At 50.3% G+C, this 19,072-nt stretch overlaps 2 protein-coding genes across 2 annotated transcripts; one reads left to right on the top strand and one right to left on the bottom strand.

The window, feature by feature from the left end:
• Positions 1 to 12,123: 12,123 nt before the first annotated feature.
• LOC125526654 (probable methyltransferase PMT24) lies at positions 12,124 to 15,991 on the top strand. Its single transcript, XM_048691304.1, has 4 exons — positions 12,124 to 12,284; positions 12,376 to 14,854; positions 14,940 to 15,212; positions 15,286 to 15,991. The coding sequence occupies exons 2-4, from the start codon at positions 12,420 to 12,422 to the stop codon at positions 15,695 to 15,697; spliced, it is 3,120 nt and encodes a 1,039-aa protein (XP_048547261.1). The 5' UTR covers positions 12,124 to 12,284; positions 12,376 to 12,419; the 3' UTR covers positions 15,698 to 15,991.
• On the bottom strand, positions 15,991 to 18,471 carry LOC125526656 (DEAD-box ATP-dependent RNA helicase 27-like; the record flags this gene model as incomplete). Its single annotated transcript, XM_048691305.1, has 9 exons — positions 15,991 to 16,441; positions 17,004 to 17,129; positions 17,214 to 17,282; positions 17,361 to 17,465; positions 17,546 to 17,584; positions 17,672 to 17,971; positions 18,052 to 18,141; positions 18,233 to 18,274; positions 18,388 to 18,471. Coding segments are annotated over 9 exons (1,038 nt in total), but the record flags the coding sequence as incomplete, so codon positions are not given.
• Between the last annotated feature and the right edge of the window lie 601 nt (positions 18,472 to 19,072).

The raw sequence follows: 19,072 nt of genomic DNA, 5'->3' as shown, positions 1-19,072 counted from the left end.
TGCTCAACCGCTCTTCTTCCACTTCAAGAAGGAGCCGTTCAAGTTGACACTCCGACGACACCATCTCCGGTTCAAGTACACCGTCATCGAACACTCTCCGTCGAGCCACGCGCAACGAGCGTCAAGCAAACCTCAATCCACTTCGAGACACCGACTCGCAAGAACATCGACGACGTCAAGCCGAAGAAGCCTTTGCACTAGCTCGGGAATGGCAACGCCAACGTCAACACGAACAAGAGGAGCGAGCACGACAACATCAAGATGCACAAGACGCCGATGTAACACCCTCGATGCGACTATAGCTCCCACGTGTCGAGGCATGACTTAGAGACATAATCGCATTGAAGGCATATGTCGCAAGTTAGGCAATCTTCACAACATCCCATGTAATATGAATAATAAAGGGGAGAACATAGTTGGCTTACACTCGCCACATCAATCAAGAACATAAATAACATTACATCATCCAAACACTCATGGCCCGACTACGGCGCCAAAATAAAAGAGAACCCAACATGCGACACGGTCCCAATCACCCCCAACTGGGCACCACTACTGATCATCAGGAAAGGAAACGTAGTATCGTTGAGAGTCTTCGTCGAACTCCCACTTGAGCTCGTACTCGTCACCTGGAGCGGAGTCACCTGGACCTGCATCTGGAGTTATAGTATCTGTGAGCCACAGGGACTCAGCAATCTCGCACCCTCGCGATCAAGACTATTTGAGCTTATAGGTATGGCAAGGTAAAATATGAGTGGAGCTGCAGCAAGCGACTAGCAAGTATGGTGGCTAACTTATTCGCAAAAGAGAGTGAGAAGAGGAGGCAAAGCACGAGCGAGAAACTAGAGAACAACCTGTGCAAACATTACTCCAGCACCGTGTCCACTTCCCGGACTCCGCCGAGAAGAGGCCATCACGATAACACACTCACATGGTTCATTTTAATTAAGTTAAGGTTCAAGTTATCTACAACCGACATTAACAAATTCCCATCTGCCCATAACCGTGGGCACGGCTTTCGAAAGTTCAAACCCTGCAGGGGAGTCCCAACTTAGCCCATGACAAGCTCTCACGGTCAACGAAGGAATATACCTCCTCCCAAGACATTCCGATCAGACTCGGTATCTCGGTAACTCAAGACACTTCGACAGGTTAAAACAAGACCAGCAACACCGCCCGAATGTGCCGACAAATCCCGATAGGAGCTGCACATATCTCTTTCTCAGGGCACACTCAGATTGTCCTAGGTACGGGTAGGCCAGCCCAGAGTTTCCCCTGATGGCCACCGGTAGCTGACAGGTGGACCAACACTCAGAGGAGCACTGGCCCGGGGGGGTTAAAATAAAGATGACCCTTGAGTCTGCAGAACCCAAGGGAAAGAAAGGCTAGGTGGCAAATGGTAAAACCAAGGTTGGGCATTGCTAGAAAAGCTTTAGTCAAGGCGAAATATCAAGGGGTTCCCATTATAACCCAACCGCGTAAGGAACGCAAAATCCGGGAACATAACACCGATATGACGGAAACTAGGGAGGCAAGAGTGGAACAAAACACTAGGCGAGAGGCCGAGCCTTCCACCCTTTACCAAGTATATAGATGCATTAAGGTAACATGGCAATATAATGATATCCCAACAAGTAAATAAATGTTCCAACAAGGAACGGCCTCCAATCTTCACCTGCAACTAGCAACGCTATAAGAGGGGGCTGAGCAAAGCGGTAACGTAGCCAATCAACGGTTTGCTAGGACAAGGTGGGTTAGAGGTTTGACATGGCAATTGGGAGGCTGACAAGCAAATGGTAGGCATCGTAGCATTGGCATAGCAAAAGAGCGGGCAAACTAGCATAGCAAAGATAGTAGTGATTTCGAGGGTATGATCATCTTGCCTGCACAGTTGTCAGAGTTGACTGGATCCTCACAAGCAAACTCAACGGGCTCCTCGGTAGCAAACTCGTCTCCCGGCTCTACCCAAACAATACAAACAAGAAACAAGGATACAATCAACCATGTGCAAGGATCAAACAAGACGATGCAACGATGATATGCTATGCGGGATGCGATGCGGGATGCAAAATGCAAGATATGACAGGAAATGCATGAACCTGGCCTCAACTTGGAATTCCAAGGGTGCCACTGGAAAGATGAGATGAAATCGCTTGAAAACGATATAAAGAACGCCGGAAACGGAGTTACGGTTTGGAAATGGCAAGCGATTCAAAAATGACACCGGTCTGCGATTTACAGCAAGTAGGCATCTAAATGCAACGAGATGAACATGCTACAGCCACCAAAAATGACAACAAAATACATGGCAGGGATTCACACAAGATGCTTAACAAAATCCTAGCACTGAGCTACGGCCAATTCATCCATTAGGAGGTTCAAACAAGCATGGCAAAAACGCAAATGCAAAACAGATTCCAGACTTAGTGAAATTAACACTTGTCTGAAATTTCAGATCGTGAAGCCCTCTTCGGAGCATCAAAACAACATGATACATGACCTGATTATGACAAAGAAAGACATGGCATGGAGCTACTCAACAAGCTTAACAAAAGTCCCTTAGTGACCTTGAGCCAAAAGGGATCACAAAATATACTAACAAGCCCACGAACATAGCTAAAACACAATCAGTTTCCAGACTTAGTGAAAACTGAGACATGCTGAAATATAACTCACGAAGGCATGTCAACGAGCTCGATGCACTCACTACGGTGCAAGTCATGGCAAGACAAGCATACACTCATAAAGAAGACACAAAATAAAAGCTAGACATGGCAAGAACAATGGCATGGCATGCACGGATCAACTACAATAACATCGGCAAAATCGCAAACTAGTTGACGATCTGCCCAGATTCACAACGAAGCAAAAGTAGAGCTCGATTGACTCAAGCTAGGGTGCTCCATAATTGCAAACAAAGACATGTATGGATAGAGCATAATAAGATTAACAAAACTTCCTTACTGATCATCCTCAAAAGAGGCACAGATCACTAGGAAACAACACGAACATATGGCATCATGAACTAAATAATCCCAGACTTAGTGAAACTACTAAGTCCCTAAGTCCCTGAAAACAGATTTACCGGGTGCCTCACTTTGCAAGCTTGCACAAGTCATCACACACATCACAAAAATTCATGGGTTGCACCTATGGAAAGAAGACAAAATCCTTAACAAAACATATGAAGGACTCACAGACATGTCATGCACACAATAATCATGGCAAAAATGACAAAAGTCGAAGATGACCTAGCAGATCCAACAATTAACTCACGAAGCCTCCTTCTAACAGCATCTCGGGCATCAATATGCACTCAAATGAAAATGATGCAATGGAATGAAATGATGTACTCGTCGAGACGAACATTTTGATATATTATATGTCCAAAACGGAGCTACAGATGCAAAGTTACAGGGCCTCGAACATAGGCATATGGATCTGCAATTTCGGGACTTAGAGAAAATTTCACCTCCGCGAAAAAGTCAACGCGGGACGGGTTCGCCCCGGGACGGAGGGATCCGGGCGCGGCAAGGGCGTTTGGTTCACCGTCTTGGTGGATCTGATCCAGCTTCGGCCCGATCCGACCGGATCGGACTCCGGCGATGGCGGCGGCGGCCGACGACCGGAGCGGCGCGGAGCGGGCGGCGGGGACGGGCGTCCGGCGGCGGAGATGGCGGGCCACGGCGGCGCTGCGACGGGAAGGTGGCGAAGCAGGCGGTGTGGCGCGCGGCGTCGCGTGGCTGGCGGCAGGCGAGGCGGCGGCGATGGCGGCGGCTGGGCGAGGCGGCGGCGATGGCGGCTCCGGCCACCGGAGTCGGAAGAGGCGGCGGGGATGGCAGCCTCGGGCGGCGGCGCTCGGATGGGCTCGCGGGGGCCTGGATCGGGCCTCCCGGGCCGGCGGCGGTGGTAGGTGGCGGAGGCCACGTGGCGCGACGTGATTGGCGGCGGCGGGCGGTGGCGGACGTGTCCGGCGCCGGGCGGACGTGTCCGGCGCGCGGAGAAGAAAATAGGGTTTCGGGGAGAGGGAGAGATCCGAAAAAACGAGGGGGTCTTTAAATAGGCATAGAGGGAGCTAGGAGAGTCCAAATGAAGTGCGGTTTTCGGCCACGCGATCGTGATCGAACGCTCTAGATGATGGAGATGGTTTTGGTGGGTTTTGGGCCAACTTGGAGGGGTGTTGGGCTGCAACACATACGAGGCCTTTTCGGTCCATCGATTAACCGTTGGAGCACCAAACGAAGTCCAAATGATACGAAACTTGACAGGCGGTCTACCGGTAGTAAACCAAGGCCGCTTGGCAAGTCTCGGTCCAATCCGGAAATGTTTAATCCCCACACACGAAAGAAAGCTAGAAATGACCACCGGAGGAGAACGAAGCGCCGGAATGCAAAACGGACAACGGGGAAAACGCTCGAATGCATGAGATGAACACGTATGCAAATGCAATACACATGATGACATGATGTGAGATGCATGACAAAGACAACAACACACGGAGACAAAGACCCGAACCCGAGAAAATAAAATAACTTAACGCCGGAAACGGCAAGAGTTGGAGTACAAATTGGGAAAGTTACATCCGGGGTGTTACAGCCGAGGCGGAACGCCAAGAACAACAACTACGTGAAGCTCAAGCACTTGAAGCGCAACGTGCCCTTCATGAATCAAGTCGTGCCGTAGCCGACCGAGGCCGACAAGCTCGACTACATCAAGAAGCACTTCGCGATGAAGCTCAAGAAAGAATTTATCAAAGACATGTGCGTCAACAAGCTCCTCGTCCAGATAGACAAGCGCCTCGTCAAGATAGACGAGCTCCCCCTCAAGCGAGACAAGAACATCAAGTCCATCGAGAACAAGAAGACAATGGACCCAATCCTCGCCAAGAGCAACATGAGGAAGACTTCCAACTTCGTCAAGAGCACCATGAGTTGGACAATCATCTACAACATGGGTGTCATCACCCCCGACCCCAACACAATGAAGAGCAACGCTACGGCAAGCTCAAGTTCACCATGCCCAAGTTCAACGGAAGCAACGATCCCGAATAATACCTTTCATGGGCATTGAAAGTTGACAAGATCTTCCGTTTGCACCATTATGAAGAAGAGAAGAAGATCGCGATGGCATCCCTTGAGTTCCAAGACTATGTCCTCATTTGGTGGGAACAAGTCATTGAGCGCCGCGAGGCAAGAGGTGAACCACTCATCACTACTTGGGCACAAATGAAGGATGTCACGAGAGCATGATTCGTGCCAAACTACTACAACCGCGACCTCTTCAAGAAACTTCAACAACTCAAGCAAGGCACCAACAGCGTTGAAGAGTACTACAAGGAAATGGAGATTGCCATGATACGAGCCAATGTCAAAGAAGATGATGAGCAAACTATGGCAAGGTTCTTGAATGGACTCAATCATCCTATCAAGAAGATCACCGACTTCCAACCATACTCGAACCTCATCGAGCTAGTGCATCAAGCTACCAAAGCGGAACGGCAAGTACAAGACGACTTCAAGTATGCCAAGTTCTCATCCAAGTCCTATGGCATCTCCAACAATCAAGCTTCGACGACTCCAACACCTTCTACCTCAACCAAGCCTTCTACAAGCAACAGCGACAAGTCCAGTTACAAGAAAGCTTCGACAAGCTCAAGTCGTCCTCCTACTACAAGCAACTTCAAGAAAGCTCCATCATCATCTACTCCACCCGATGAGACCATCAAGACAAGTTCTATCAAATGCTTCACATGCGGCGGCCGAGGCCACAAGTCCTTCGAGTGCACAAACAAGCGCACCATGATCCTCAACGATGATGGAACCTATGACTCCATGAGTGAAGGAGAAATGGAAGCTCTTGAGAAAGTGGCCATGCACCGACAAGTGAACAATGAAGATGAAGATGACCAAGTCTTTTGCGATGAAGATTCAAGCCCCGCTCTTGTTGTCTCCAAGGTCTTGACTCTTCAACATCAACAAGACGAAGATCAAAGATGACATATCTTTCACACCAAGGCCTCCATCAATGGACGATCCGTCAAGGTCATCATCGATGGAGGGAGTTGCCACAACTTAGCAAGTGAAGAACTATGCTCCAAGTTCTAATTGGTCAAGATGAAGCACCCTCACCCCTACAAGGTTCAATGGCTAAGCGACACCGGCACCATACAAGTCAAGCGTAGAGTACAAGTCTCTTTCAAGATCGGCGCCTATGAAGACACATTGGAATGTGATGTCCTTCCAATGACCGTTTGCCACCTCCTCCTTGGACGGCCATGGCAATTTGACCGAGGTGTCATTCACAATGGGCGTACAAATCACTATAGCTTCAAGATGAAAGGGAAAGAGTTTGTGCTACGTCCTATGTCTCCAAGCCAAGTGCTCGCCGACAAGCAAGCCACCCATCGTGGAGAAAATAGTGAGAGAGCGATCCACCAAAAAGAGAGTGAGCGCCACAAGCCCAAATTGAGTGACTCCACGATGAGCGACAAGAAAAACTTAGTTCTCTTTGCCACCAAACATGAGATGAGAGAAGTGTGTGAGAACCCATCAAGTTTCCTACACTATGTCCTATTGTGCAAGGACAAGGTCACACAAACTAACAACTCTCACGATCTACCTTTGGTGTTATCTTCTCTATTGCAGGAATTCCAAGATGTTTTCTCCGATGAGCTACCTCCGGGTCTACCTCCACTACGAGGCATTGAGCATCGAATTGATCTCATCCCCGGAGCGCCGCTTCCCAACAAAGCTCCATACCGCGTCAACCCCGAAGAAACCAAAGAAATACAAAGGCAAGTAAAGCATCTCATAGACCATGGTCATGTGCGTGAAAGTTTGAGTCCTTGTGCCGTACCGATCATTCTTGTGCCAAAACGTGACGGTAGCTTTCGCATGTGCTCCGATTGTAGACCTATCAATGCTATCACCGTTAGATATAGGTACCCCATTCCATGCCTTGATGATATGCTTGATGAACTTAGCGGTGCCACTACATTTTCCAAAATTGATCTTAAGAGTGGTTACTATCAAATCCGCATACAAGAGGGAGATGAATGGAAAACCGCATTCAAAACCAAGTTTGGTTTGTATGAGTGGTTAGTCATGCCTATGGGTCTCTCGGAAGCACCGGGCACTTTTATGCGCCTTATGAATCATGTCTTTCGCCCTTACATTGGTATATTTGTTGTGGTTTACTTTGATGACATTCTTGTGTTTAGCAAATCTATCCAAGAGCGTGTCACCCATGTCCGCACCGTTTTGCAAACTCTTAGGAAAGAGCGTCTCTATGCTAATATGGAGAAATGCCTTTTTGGTGTTGATAAGCTCATTTTCTTAGGATTTGTTGTCTCTTCTAAGGGTGTTCATGTAGATGAGTCCAAGATCAATGCTATTAAAACTTGGCCCCAACCAACCAATTTGCAACAAGTGCGTAGTTTTCTTGGTTTAGCCGGTTTCTACCGTAGATTTGTGAAGGATTTTAGCACCATTGCTTCACCTTTGCATGCTTTGAGCAAGAAGAACGCGCCTTTTGTTTGGGGACCATCTCAAGATATTGCTTTCAATGAGCTTAAGAATTTGCTTACTAATGCTTCCGTGCTTGCTTTACCCAACTTCGACAAGCCTTTTGAGATTCATTGCGATGCTAGCGGTAATGGCATAGGAGGTGTGTTAACGCAAGAGAAGCGCCCCATAGCTTACTTTAGTGAGAAATTGTCCAGAGCGCAACTCAACTATCCCATCTATGACAAAGAGCTATATGCTTTAGTCTGCGCTTTACATGAATGGGAACATTACCTTCGTCCCCATGAGTTTATCATTCATACCGATCATGAGACCCTCAAGTATCTCAAGGGTCAAACTAAGTTGAACAAGCGTCATGCTAAATGGAGTGAATTCATTGAATCTTTTCCCTATGTCATCAAGTACATCAAGGGTAAAGAAAACATCGTAGCGGATGCTCTATCCCGCATATGCATGCTAGTCACGCAACTTGAGTTAGATGTCATTGGCTTCGAGCATATCAAAGAATTGTATGCGCATGATGAGACTTTTGCCACTCCTTATGCCAAGTGTTTGTCGCATACATATGGGAACGCTATTACATCAAAGACGGCTATCTTATGAGAGCTAACAAACTTTGCATCCCCAAGTCGTCCCTTCGTCTATTTCTTTTGCAGGAATCGCATGGAGGAGGATTAATGGGACACTTTGGACGCGATAAGACATTCGCCACACTCTCGAAGAGCTACTTTTGGCCAAAGATGTTTCGCGACGTCAATCGCTTCACCAACTGATGTTCGACATGCCGCAAAGGTAAGTCCAAAGCTCAATCTCATGGTCTCTATATGCCTTTACCAATTCCATACCAACCTTGGGAGGACATAAGCATGGACTTTGTACTTGGTTTGCCAAAAACTCGCAATGGGAAAGATTCCATATTTGTCATTGTGGACCGCTTCTCCAAAATGGCACGTTTTATTCCTTGTCACAAGATAGACGATGCTTCACATGTTACTAATCTCTTTTGTAGGGAAATATTGCGTCTCCATGGTGTGCCAAAGACAATTGTCTCGGACCGCGACGTCAAGTTCCTTAGCTAATTTTGGAATACCCTATGCGCCAAGCTCAGAATCAAGCTACTCTTCTCCACGGCATACCATCCTCAATCTGACGGCCAAACGGAGGTGACAAACCGCACACTCTCCGCTCTACTTCGAGTACTAATCAAGAAGAACATCAAGGAGTGGGAGGAGTGTCTACCCATCGCCGAGTACGCCTACAACCGAGCAAGACATTCGACTACCGGCAAGTCCCCCTTCGAGGTCGTCTATGGCTTCAACCCATTGTCCCCATTGGACATTCTACCTCTACCTCTTCAAGAGCGCACAAACTTGGACGCGAGTGCCCGAGCCAACTTCCTCAAGAAGATGCATGAAGATACAAGAAACACCATCGAGCGCCAAGTTCAACGTCTTGCGACCAAGCTCAACTTCAACAAGCAACCTATGGTCTTCAACATTGGTGATCGAGTGTGGCTACACCTTCGCAAGGACCGCTTCCAACAAGAACGCAAATCCAAGCTTCGCCCACGAGCGGATGGACCCTTCAAGGTGCTTGCACGCTACAGCAACAACGCTTACAAGATCGACCTTCCACGCGACAAGTACAACGTGAGCAACATCTTCAACGTCAAAGATCTCTCTCCTTTCCATGGTGATGAAGATTTTGATCCGAGGACGGATCTTCCCCAAGGGAGGGGAGATGATACGGAGCATCCCAAGGTCATACCCATGGACCTACCATCGTCTCATCAAGTGCCTACTGGACCCATGACTCGATCACGTGCAAGAGCCTTTGAAACCGAGGTGACATCTCTCCTCTCACAATTCCACTTCGATGCGCATGAAGCATGGCTACTACCTCATATGGATACTTTGTGCATACTCAGGTACAATGGAGAAGCTAAGGAGCAAGGACAAGAAGAAGAGGAAGATGGACGAGAAGACGGAGAAGAAGAAGAGGCAGGCGTCAACTCTTTGGACAGCCCGGAACTTCCGGCCAGAGCCCGGAACTTCCGGCCCCCGGACCTTCCGGCCGACCCGGAGCTTCCGGCCTCCGACGACTCCGACCAGCCCAGGCGTGCCAACTCTCGGGTTAGCCCGGACCCCGCCCCGGAGCTTCCGGCGCCCGGAACTTCCGGCCTGCCCGGACCTTCCGGCCCCCGGATGCCAGCACAACTCCACCGCGCCATCTCTCTGGTTAGGCCGGACCCTCCCCGGAACCTCCGACGCCCGGAACTTCCGGCCCTGCCTGCGCGCAGCCACTCGGGCCCGAGGCCCATGTACCCCTTCACTTCGCCCCCTTTTGCACTTAGACTATAAATAGACCCCCCATTCATCCTAGCTAGGGCAGCGTTGGTTTAGCTCATACTTCGAGATAGAGCTTCGCTCATCCATACCGATCTCCTCCTCGAGAGAGACTGCGGCCCCTCTTCGGAGAAGATCAACTTGGATTCAAGACCCCCTCTTGGGCGGCCCCATCAAGACCTCCTTCTAGGAGAAGAACCGGTTACTTGTATCGTCCTTTGTTGCCCTTGGATCATCGTGTATCTCTTTGTGTTTCGAGGATCTAGCACATGTGTAATCGAATGTTGTTGGTTTGAGTGTTCCTCTTGTGTTTTCCCTCGTGAATCCCCTCGTGTTCTTTGTGTTTCTCTTTGGGATCCGCTCCTTTCGTGAAAGATCATCCACCTAGGGTTTCGCCCTACATCAACCATCGTCACTTACCAGCCTTTTCCTAGCTGATCGGTCCTGTTCACGTAGCATAGTTTTATACTGGACGAGATCCATGCCCACAACTTCATCTACATGCACTTCCACTCCACCCCCCGACCTCCTATACTAGATGCCCTTCCTCCTCTATCACCTCCTCCTCTCCCACTTCTACCTCCTCCTCGACTTCCACCCCTAGCACCTCCTCCACCCCTGCCTGCGTTCGTCCAACACCCTCTCCCCCCATAGTATTACCACTAATCGGTTCTCCCGACCAGTGAAGCCAGTCCCCCCATTCACATAAACTCAGGTCGTGCGTTCCGTCCCCGCATTCCTCCACAACATGCCCCATACGACCGCAAAAGAAACAAAAGTCCGACAGCTTCTCATAGAACACTGGATATTTTTTTCCTTTCCTTCAAAGTGATTGGGACGAACCTGACGAGAGGTTTTGTAACATTCACAAAGACTCGCACCCTCAGGCAGCTCGCCGGATTGATCTTTCCTTCATTTACTACCACTGTAAACGGTGGATCTCCGACCTTCTTCGCCACCCTCTCCGCCAACTCCTTCTTCCTAGTCAACCCATCAGGTAAGCCTTTGATTCTTGCCCACAAAGGAAACATATTAAGAGCGTAGTCTGAAACATTGGTGAATCCATCATATTCTACCAGCACCACCGGATCTCTCCGAAACTGCCATGGCCCCCCTTCCATCACGCGCTTCCAATCGCCCAAACAATGGTACTGAGCCAAGAATAGGTTAGGCCCCTTGATGTTGAAAGTTACCCCCTGTGCACAGGCCCAAGCATTGCGCATCGAGTTCAGCAGGGCAGCATGACTAAACGGACGCATGGTATGAACCCTAAACAGCGCTAGCCATCGAACATCTTTGGTCAATTCATCCACCTCCCCTGACAAGTCCAAATCCTCCTCTTCTTCACCATGCAAATTGAGTCCTTCAAACGCATCCTCCGGGCTCGGATCCGGGCCATAATGATCCCAGTAACCCTGATCCTCGTCTTCCACATCCGCTTCCTTGTTTTTTGCCTCCTCCGCTCCCTCCGCAGAGTCCGCCAAGACCGGATCTTGCGGACCTTCAGCACCCAAGTCATCCGCCCTCTGCACCCCTTCCTCCCGTCCTGCGTCGTTCGACCCTACTCCTCCCTTCGCACCCCCCCGAAATCTCCATGCAGTCGTAGGATCAGCTTCGTTGCTCGCCTCCTGGGACGTCGATCGCACACGCGTGGTAGCAATCGCCGGTGGTCTGACGTAGAAACCCTAGACTTCAGCGTCGCCGCCGAAGGAAGAGGTGGACTCTAGGAAACCCTAGAGGAAAAAACTCACGCATGCTCACCTTAGTTGTTGGGTTTAGTGCTGGTAATAGCTGACATCGTACTGCCGTAGAAGTTATTGAGTAATTTCAGTTAGCTTGCTATATATGCTATGGGTACATTGGGGGTTCATCGCTTGTTCCGTCACCGTTGAGCTTGTTTAGGCTCTAACACTAAATCAAGGCTAGGTCGGGCTTCGTCCAGTTGATGGATAGACATGCGCGCGATGTTTTTGCAACAAGAGGAAAATTCACCCGGAGTTTTGCATGGCAATGGATGTAGCCACAAAGGGCGTTCCGGGGAGAGTGGCGTTGGTGGCCGGTCACCCCCGTTTCTCCACACTTGGCGCCTCCTGCTACTCCTTTCCCCTCCACCCAATAAAAAGAGCAAGGGACGAGGAGATGCATGCGTGCTTGCTTTGCATGCCCCATTGCTTCTTGTTGAGAAATTAGAAAGGGTTCCGGTAGATCCATTTCAAAGACTTTCATTTCATAATCCATCGCTACGTCTCCAAGCAAAGCGCGCACAAAGCTCGAGGTCGATCTGCATGCGCGGCGGTGCACGTATATATATCTTGCTGCCGGCGGGAACGAGGCACCCTTCTCGTTAGCCGTCGAATTCGACGCCCGCCGGCACCGGAGCGGCCGATCCGGCGATTCATCGTGCCCGGTCATTGAGGTGCGTCGCCGTTCCAAGACATCTCATGTCGTTTCTTCACATTTGTCCGATCGTGCACGTTTGACTCTTGTTTCTTCACATGATAAGCCAGGCCTAGCGCATGAGCTAGCTGGAACGAGAGCTAAGAAAGGGAAAATGCCGTTGTTTGATCGAGATCGCTACCAGAGGCTGCCGCTCGACGTCGGCGGCGGTGGCGCCCGGCGGCCCGCGTCGTCCTGCGCCACAGCCACGGTCGTCCTCTTCGTGGGGCTCTGCCTCGTCTCCGCGTGGCTGATGGCGCCCACGAGCAACGTCCCGATGGGCGTCTCACCGGACAAGGCCGGGGAGGACACGGACGTCGGCTTGACCCGCAGCGTCGTCAAGGGTGCCGACGCCGACATGACACAGACAACAGACAAGGCTGCCAAGGAGGAGGACGACGGTCCGGCCGTGCAAACGACGGAGGTCGACCAGAGCGCAGAGACGACGGATGCCGATGCCAACAGCGCCACCGCAGGCAAGCCCGACGGCGACACCGTAGCCGGGGCCGAGTCGCCGTCCAAGAACCTCACACCCTCTCACGACAGCGGCATGACGGAAGGCGGGGATGTGGCCAAGCCGGAGGAAGACCCCGACAAGAATGTCCAGAATAACACGGAGGAGGCGACGACCGACAAGGGCGCCGAGGATGTGTCGACAGGCACGAACCAGAGCGGCGGCAACAATACCGAGCAGGACACGGAGGAAGCGACGACCGACAAGGGCGCCGAGGAGTCGACAGGAACGAAGCAGAGCGGCAGCAACAACGCCAAGCAGAACACGGAGGAGGCGACGACCGACAAGGGCGCCGAGGATGCGTCGACAGGCACGAACCAGAGCGGCGGCAACAACGCCGAGCAGAACACGGAGGAGGGGACGACCGACAAGAGCGCCGAGGATGCGTCGACAGACACGAACCAGAGTGGTGGCAACAATGCCGAGCAGAACACGGAGGAGGCGACGACCTACAAGAGCGCCGAGGATGCGTCAACAGGCACAAACCAGAGCACGGAGGAGGCACCAAAAGACACGACGGACACCGGTGACCAGGTTGATAAAAGCTCCGGCACTACAGAGACCGGCGGCCAGGGCGAGAAGAACGTCGAGGCGGCGCCGACCGAGAAGAAGGCTGAGACAGAGGATAACATCACCAACAAGAACGCCGAAGAGACGCCGGCCTACGCAAAAGAAGCTGGCGACGACGGCATGGAGAAGAACCAGACGGCCTTCGACGACCGGACCGGCGACGATGCGGCCACCGGCGCTGCATCCAAGAACCAAACGTTCGTCGACAAGAACGACAGACCCAGGAACCAGACATCTACAACTGTAGATGACACACTCTCTGAAGAAGACGGAATGGTTCTAACGAACAGTAGCACCACCACCCAAGGCGAAGACGAGAGGCCAGTGACGGAGCCGGTGACCGGCGGCGACGCAGAAACGGCGGAGCTGCTGCCGAGCGGGCAGGCGGAGCTTCTCAACGAGACGACGACGGCTGAGCAGGACGTCACGTTCCCGACACAGGCGACGGAGTCGACCGAGGAGAAGGCGCGAAACAGCAGGAAGAAGAAGGAGCACCAGAACAACGGCAATGTGGTGGTCGTCGTCGGCGAGTCGTCGACGGAGGAGGCCTCGTACGTGTGGAAGCTGTGCAACACGAGCGCCGGCGCGGACTACATCCCGTGCCTGGACAACGAGGCGGCCATCAAGGGCCTCAAGAGCAACAAGCACTACGAGCACCGCGAGCGGCACTGCCCGTCCCCAGCGCCGTCATGCCTGGTGCCGCTGCCGGAGGGCTACCGGCAGCCGATCCCGTGGCCGGAAAGCCGCGAGAGGATCTGGTACAACAACGTGCCGCACACCAAGCTGGCGCTGTACAAGGGGCACCAAAACTGGGTGAAGGTGTCCGGCGACGGCGAGCACCTGGTGTTCCCGGGCGGCGGCACGCAGTTCCTGAACGGCGCGTCGCACTACATCGACGTGATCCAGGAGGCGCTCCCGGCGGTGGCGTGGGGGACGCGCAGCCGCGTGGCGCTTGACGTCGGCTGCGGCGTGGCAAGCTTGGGCGGGTACCTGTTCGACAAGGACGTGCTGGCCATGTCCTTCGCGCCCAAGGACGAGCACGAGGCGCAGGTGCAGTTCGCGCTGGAGCGCGGGATCCCGGCCATCTCGGCTGTGATGGGCACGAAGCGGCTCCCCTTCCCCGGCGGCGCCTACGACTTGGTGCACTGCGCGCGGTGCCGCGTGCCGTGGCACATCGAGGGAGGCAAGCTGCTGCTGGAGGCGAACCGGCTGCTCCGGCCCGGCGGGCTGTTCGTGTGGTCAGCGACGCCGGTGTACCGGAAGGACGCGGAGAACGTGGGGATCTGGCAGGCCATGGCTGCACTGACAAAGTCCATGTGCTGGGAGATGGTGACGAGGACGAGCGACACGGTGGACCAGACCGCCATGGTCATCTTCAAGAAGCCGTCCAGCAACGAGTGCTACAGCAAGAGGAGCCGGGCGGAGCCGCCGCTGTGCGAGGAGTCGGATGACCCCAACGCCGCATGGTACTACCAATCAAGGCCGCATGCGCACGATTTTTCTTCATGAATCGCTTGCTCTCATGCTTGTTGCACTGCAATTGCATGGCAGGAACATAACGCTGCAGGCGTGCATGCACAGAGTGGCCACCGAGGCAGCGGCGCGAGGCTCGCGGTGGCCGGAGCAGTGGCCGGAGAGGCTGACGGCGGCGCCCTACTGGCTGAACGAGAGCCAGGTGGGCGTGTACGGCAAGCCCGCGGCGGATGACCTGGCGGCGGACACGGAGCACTGGAGGGAGGCGGTCAACAGCTCCTACCTGAGCGGCATGGGCATCGAGTGGAAGAACGTGAGGAACGTCATCGACATGCGATCCGTCTACGGCGGGTAAGCCCTTTCCTTTCCTCTCATTGTGTTGAAGGAGGAGCATGCATGACATGGAGATGGCTTGATCGATCAGGTTGGCGGCGGCGCTGCGGGACATGAAGGTGTGGGTGATGAACATCGTGCCGGTGGAGTCGCCGGATACGCTGCCCATCATCTACGAGCGCGGGCTGCTGGGGATGTACCACGACTGGTGCGAGTCCCTGAGCACGTACCCGAGGTCGTACGATCTCGTCCACGCCGACCATCTCTTCTCCAAGCTCAAGTACAGGTGCAAGGTGAGGCTGGTGATGGCGGAGGTGGACCGGATCCTCAGGCCAGAGGGGAAGATGATCGTCCGTGACGACAGGGACACGGCCGAGGAGGTGGAGAGGATCGCCAAATCTCTGCACTGGGAGGTCCGGATGGCCGTGTCAAACCAGGGGGAGAGGCTGCTCTGCTTCCACAAGACCATGTGGCGACCCACCCAAGTCCAACCACTCGTCTAGGAACACCACTACTAGTACTTTGCAAACACATGAGTATCAGAGTATGGCAGCAATAACGAAAATAATCCTAGGATTCTTATTGTTCACAAGTTTTGCACTTGCTTGTACGACAAGGAAACAGTTAAGAACATTATCATGTCTGAAACTCAACACTCGATTTGTATGGCAAAATCTCACTAATGGCACTGAAAACTATGAACTCCCAAGAACATCTCCTTCCTCCAGGCAACAGTACTATATGAACGCAAAAAACTGAAGCAAACATCGGCTAAAGCACTTGCAATAACGGGGACTGGCTGACTGACTCTTTGTCTCTCAATCATCAATGCATTAAGCTAGTACATAAATCCATTCCACAGGAAAATTGCATCACACCCCAGTGCCATAATATCGAGCTAGTATCTAACAAAATCTTACACAGCAAAGAAGAGCCTTCCAGACTCTGCGTAACATTTGAGTTTACCGCAGAGACATCATAAAACACTCAAAGGCACGGTATCAATGTTTAACATTAGAGTTTACCATCATTACAGACCACTCAAAGGCTGGCTGGCCGGCCCTCTAGAATCTTGCGAATTGCCTGTTATCATCACCGCCCTTCCGTCCATAAGGATTTGCGGCATTGATACCATGCCTCCTCGCCCCACCATCCACTTTCCTTGTCTTCCGACGTTTAGAAGCGCTGCTCTCCAAGTCAAGGTTCACTTTTGGAGGGTTCTTAAAACAGAATGATGCTGCCACAGCCTGCCGCCACATAACAAGCAATTAGATATGTCAATCCATTTTCCTGCCAAGTCCAAAACTCTAACCATATACACAATTAACTCACTTCATGCTCATCAAACATCAACATTATACAAGGTGACAACGAGAAATATCAGCTACTTCCCAGCTCACTCACTTCTAAACTAAGCCATCGAAAAAAGAGATTCTGAAAGTGCCAAAGGTGAACAAAATAAAGCAAAATGCCACTAGCACAGAGAGGATAAGGAAGACTAGTGCACAGCTGCCTCTACTCAACAGCTGAAATATTTAGGAAATGCAATGACAGCAAGACAAATTTCCTCCCACATACTAAAACGCGCAGTGGATTGTAAAGCAAAACAAAAACATACTCCCTCCATCCGGAATTACTTCTCGCTGAAATGGATGTATCTAGATGTATTTTAGTTCTAGATACATCCATTTCTATCCATTTCTGCAACAAGTAATTCCGGATGGAGGGAGTAGTATACAAGTAAGAACTGGTGGTGCACATGAACCAAATACTGATGAGTCTTCAGAAAGAACTTGACAGCAATTATACCTTCATATCAAGATCATGAACATTAAAAATGTCCTTCATGGCGTGTGAGTTGTATGCCAAGATGTAGGATCTGTAGGCTTCTTTAGCTGACTGGTTTAGGAAGTAATTCTCACCAACGATGTTCTCCTGCCCAACAACTCAGTTAAAAATTCTGGGCATACTTTAAAAAATGGATTGAAATAATTTAATTATCATAAAAGATGCACTTACAAGGTGTGATTGTAAATTTGGCACATTCTTATTATTGAACTCGTATTCTGTGAGAGAAATCTTGGCTGCCTGCAGACACCATTACATATGTAGTTTCTGTTAACTGTAGAGAGACAGACAGACAGAGAGATCGTTAAAATTTATTACCTTCAGGTAAATAAGAAACTTCAGTTCTTGCGGCAACAAGAACAATAAGGCGCTTCCTTTGCCTTTTTCACCACGTGCAGTACGACCAACTCTGTGAATGTAATCCTAAAAGTCAAATTTGAATTCGTCAGTACAGTAAAAAGATAAGAGTAGAAAATGTAACTAGAACAGGTAGCATCACAAACCTTTGGTTCATCTGGAGGGTCATATTGCACAATATAATCCTAAACAAGGGCAATATCATTCAGTTATCAAGGAAAAGAAGAATTCGTTGCACTGGTTTCAATAAAATGTTAAGTCAAAAACCTCACCACATCAGGAATATCAAGTCCACGTGCTGCCACATTAGTGCATAATAAGATGCCCTTTTCTGCCTTGCAGAAGTTAAAGAATGTTGTAGTTCGTTTCTGCTGTTTTTGTTTCCCATGGATATCTTCGCACCCTATCTGGAGAAAATTTAGAAGCTCGGCATGGAACTTTACTGAGCTACATGATGAAAAGAACACCATGACCTTCTTAGACTGTTTCTTTTTTAGGAAAGCATACAGAACCAAAAACCTCTTGTCGCTAGGAATGACACAATAGCCCTGCTGTAAGCCTTCCACGGTAGCCTGTAGGAGCATCATTGTTATTTTTACTATAGAAGTCCTCAATATAGAGAGGTGAATGGTGTGACAAATCATTTTCTTACATTTGATTTACCATCATCAACTGAGATATAAACAGGTTTTTCTTTCCTTTCTTCGTTTTTCTCAAATGACAACTTGGCAAAATCTTCAACCTGTGGATTAAAAATACCAGTAAATTCATGGAGACAGAAAAAACGTCAAGAATCAACTTAAAAGTTGGGACTTCAGGACAAATCCACAAACCTCTTTAGTTTGTGTCGCAGAAAAAAGAACTGTCTGCCGATTCTGTGCATCGTTTATGGTGAATAAAAAGGAATAATGGTTAAATGTCAATAAAGTTGATAAACTGTGGTATGTATATCAAGTGAGAATTGTCAGACGGCTATATGAAAATATACCTGGGGAAGGCGTTTAAATATTTGTTTCATATCTTCCTCAAAGTTCTGCTCAAGAATGCGATCAGCTTCATCAATTATAAGACACTACAGAAAATAATAGATTGAGAGATGTCAGAGAGACAAATTAAGAGAGAAAGGGGTCAGGCTCTGCAATAATCACACAGCAATGGCACAACAAATCAAGAAGGCAAGCATTGCATATGCATAAATTAGCAGTCCACACTGCTAAAGTAAACAGCTGGCCTTCGACATAATCTTGTTGGTATGAATTCCGCCTTCCAAGTAAACTGTGTTCCCCTGCTGCGTGTTACAGTTAGGTCCAAGAGTCAAGTGTTTGGTGTAGGTTCTAAAGACACACTCTCCTCTTAAGAGTCAGCCTCCATACATTGGACACTCCAGCCTCTAATCCAAAAACCTTAGCATGACCTCACAGCTTGGAGGCAGACTCTATGTAATAAAATAACCAAGCAGCCCCAGCTGTCAGGTTGAGAAGGTTGGCAGACTTGGAGAATTATGCACAGGCTGAGAAGTACGTACTCCCTCCGTCCCATAATGTAAGACGTTTTTGCAAGCTAAAACAGCTTGCAAAAACATCTTATATTAGGGGACGGAGGGAGTATTTTTTAATCATTTGGGTTCATCTAAGAGGTGACCTCAGCCTCTATATATTGTGTGTTTTTTCACA

This window comes from Triticum urartu, unplaced genomic scaffold, assembly GCF_003073215.2.
Source record: "Triticum urartu cultivar G1812 unplaced genomic scaffold, Tu2.1 TuUngrouped_contig_1279, whole genome shotgun sequence".
Classification (NCBI taxonomy): domain Eukaryota; kingdom Viridiplantae; phylum Streptophyta; class Magnoliopsida; order Poales; family Poaceae; genus Triticum; species Triticum urartu.
This window is presented reverse-complemented; position numbering and strand designations above follow the sequence as displayed.

Bases quoted from the DNA above. Each gene is read 5' to 3' on its own strand.
- LOC125526654 (XM_048691304.1), top strand. From the start codon at position 12,420: ATGCCGTTGTTTGATCGAGATCGCTACCAGAGGCTGCCGCTCGACGTC. The intron at 14,855-14,939 runs GTACTACCAATC...ATTGCATGGCAG, and splicing joins GATGACCCCAACGCCGCATG to GAACATAACGCTGCAGGCGT. The intron at 15,213-15,285 runs GTAAGCCCTTTC...TTGATCGATCAG, and splicing joins ATGCGATCCGTCTACGGCGG to GTTGGCGGCGGCGCTGCGGG.